General features: G+C 50.9%; 1 protein-coding gene across 1 annotated transcript; it reads left to right on the forward strand.

Moving 5' to 3' along the window:
• Positions 1-105: 105 nt before the first annotated feature.
• Positions 106-1,004, forward strand: J7T54_002883 (uncharacterized protein; the record flags this gene model as incomplete). The annotated part of the gene is made up of 2 exons (XM_051510698.1): positions 106-652; positions 709-1,004. Coding segments are annotated over 2 exons (843 nt in total), but the record flags the coding sequence as incomplete, so codon positions are not given.
• Positions 1,005-1,459: the final 455 nt, after the last annotated feature.

The following is a 1,459-nucleotide window of genomic DNA, read 5'->3' on the forward strand; positions in this document are numbered from 1 at the left end:
CCCGCAATCAAACTTCCACCTACACTATCAACAGACTATAACAATGGTACTCCCCTCATGATCCAGCTTCTATATAAGCTCCATTTGCTGATCGTTATCGCGCAGGCAGAGGCAATAGGAGCAGCGGCCAGCATCATCGGCATCATCGGCGCGGCATTGACTGTCATCCAAGAGATCCGAAATGCGCGGGGCAGGGTCCGGGGTACATCTGAGACGCTGGATAATATGTCCAAGCACCTGGATGCTATCGTTGAGTCGCTTAGCCTCGTTCGCGACGAAGACAGGCTGCAAACGGCCAGGGTCGAACTACAAGTGAAGGCCATTACCAATATTACCGCCGAGCTTAGATCATTCCTGGATAGCCTTGCTGCCAGGCAACGAGAGAAGACCATGTCACAGTTCTTCTACGCGCTTAAATCGGGCGACAAGGACGACAAAAAGCTGCAAGGCATCCTGGACCAGCTTGACCGGGCTCGCAGTGAGCTCGGGTTGCGGATCTCCGTGGCGCAAGTCGGCTTGGTGGGAAGTCTTCAAGACGGCTTTCGAGTTGCATTTGGCGTTCTCGAACAGATAAACACTAGGGTCAACAAAGTGCTCGGGATCAACTTGGCTCTTATGGATATTGTAAAGAACCAAGCGCTGCAGCAGACAGGTCAGACAGGTATATTAATCGTCGTACGGAATAGACATACTGACGAGATTTAACAGTGGATGGAACCGTGCCGGTCCGCACTTCTGATGTGCTAACGATCGGAATGTCTGGTCGCGACGACACGCCGAGCATGAGCAGCTCTAGCGAGGTGAGGGAAACAAACATTTATGGCAATGTGACACTTGGACAGGCCCGAATTATGACGGGCAATATTGGGGTAGAAGGCTGGCAGAGAACGGCGGGTCGTAAGACGACGATTGCTAACAACCAGTTCGACCGCGACGTCCAAATCATGACTGGTGACATGGGAGGGGAGGCGGCGAAGGGCTTTAACGATTCGTTCTGGAAGTAAGGTTGTTCAGAGTACACGTTCGAGCATTACTATTCGTCCAAAAGTCACATTGAAATCTACGTTATCCCCCGTCTTGCTGGGCTAAACTCGAAAGCTGTCGTGACGAGGGCTTGGCCTATTGCTACTAGACAATTCCATCCGGGATTATCAGCATCGATTGCCTGGCCTACTCACAACAGCATCTTTCCTCGTGAGAAGCTGCCGAACTAAATGTGCGGATAGGTTAAAGTCATTCAATCTAAAATTTGACAGTTCCCTGAAGTACGCCATACCCTTTATTGAAAATGGGCTGAAGTGTGGCTGACTGAGCAGTTTATACTGTATCCGTCATCCTATCATCCTAGCACCTTGTCCCACCTTGATGAGCAACATCTGGCCTTATGCCTCAGGCTCACATACTCACGCAAGCAACGGTAGTCCGGGACCCCCCACTTCTTGGCTTTCTCACTTTTCCT

Source organism: Emericellopsis cladophorae (assembly GCF_022114955.1).
Source record: "Emericellopsis cladophorae strain MUM 19.33 chromosome Unknown NODE_184_length_5731_cov_76_394628, whole genome shotgun sequence".
Lineage (NCBI taxonomy): Eukaryota > Fungi > Ascomycota > Sordariomycetes > Hypocreales > Bionectriaceae > Emericellopsis > Emericellopsis cladophorae.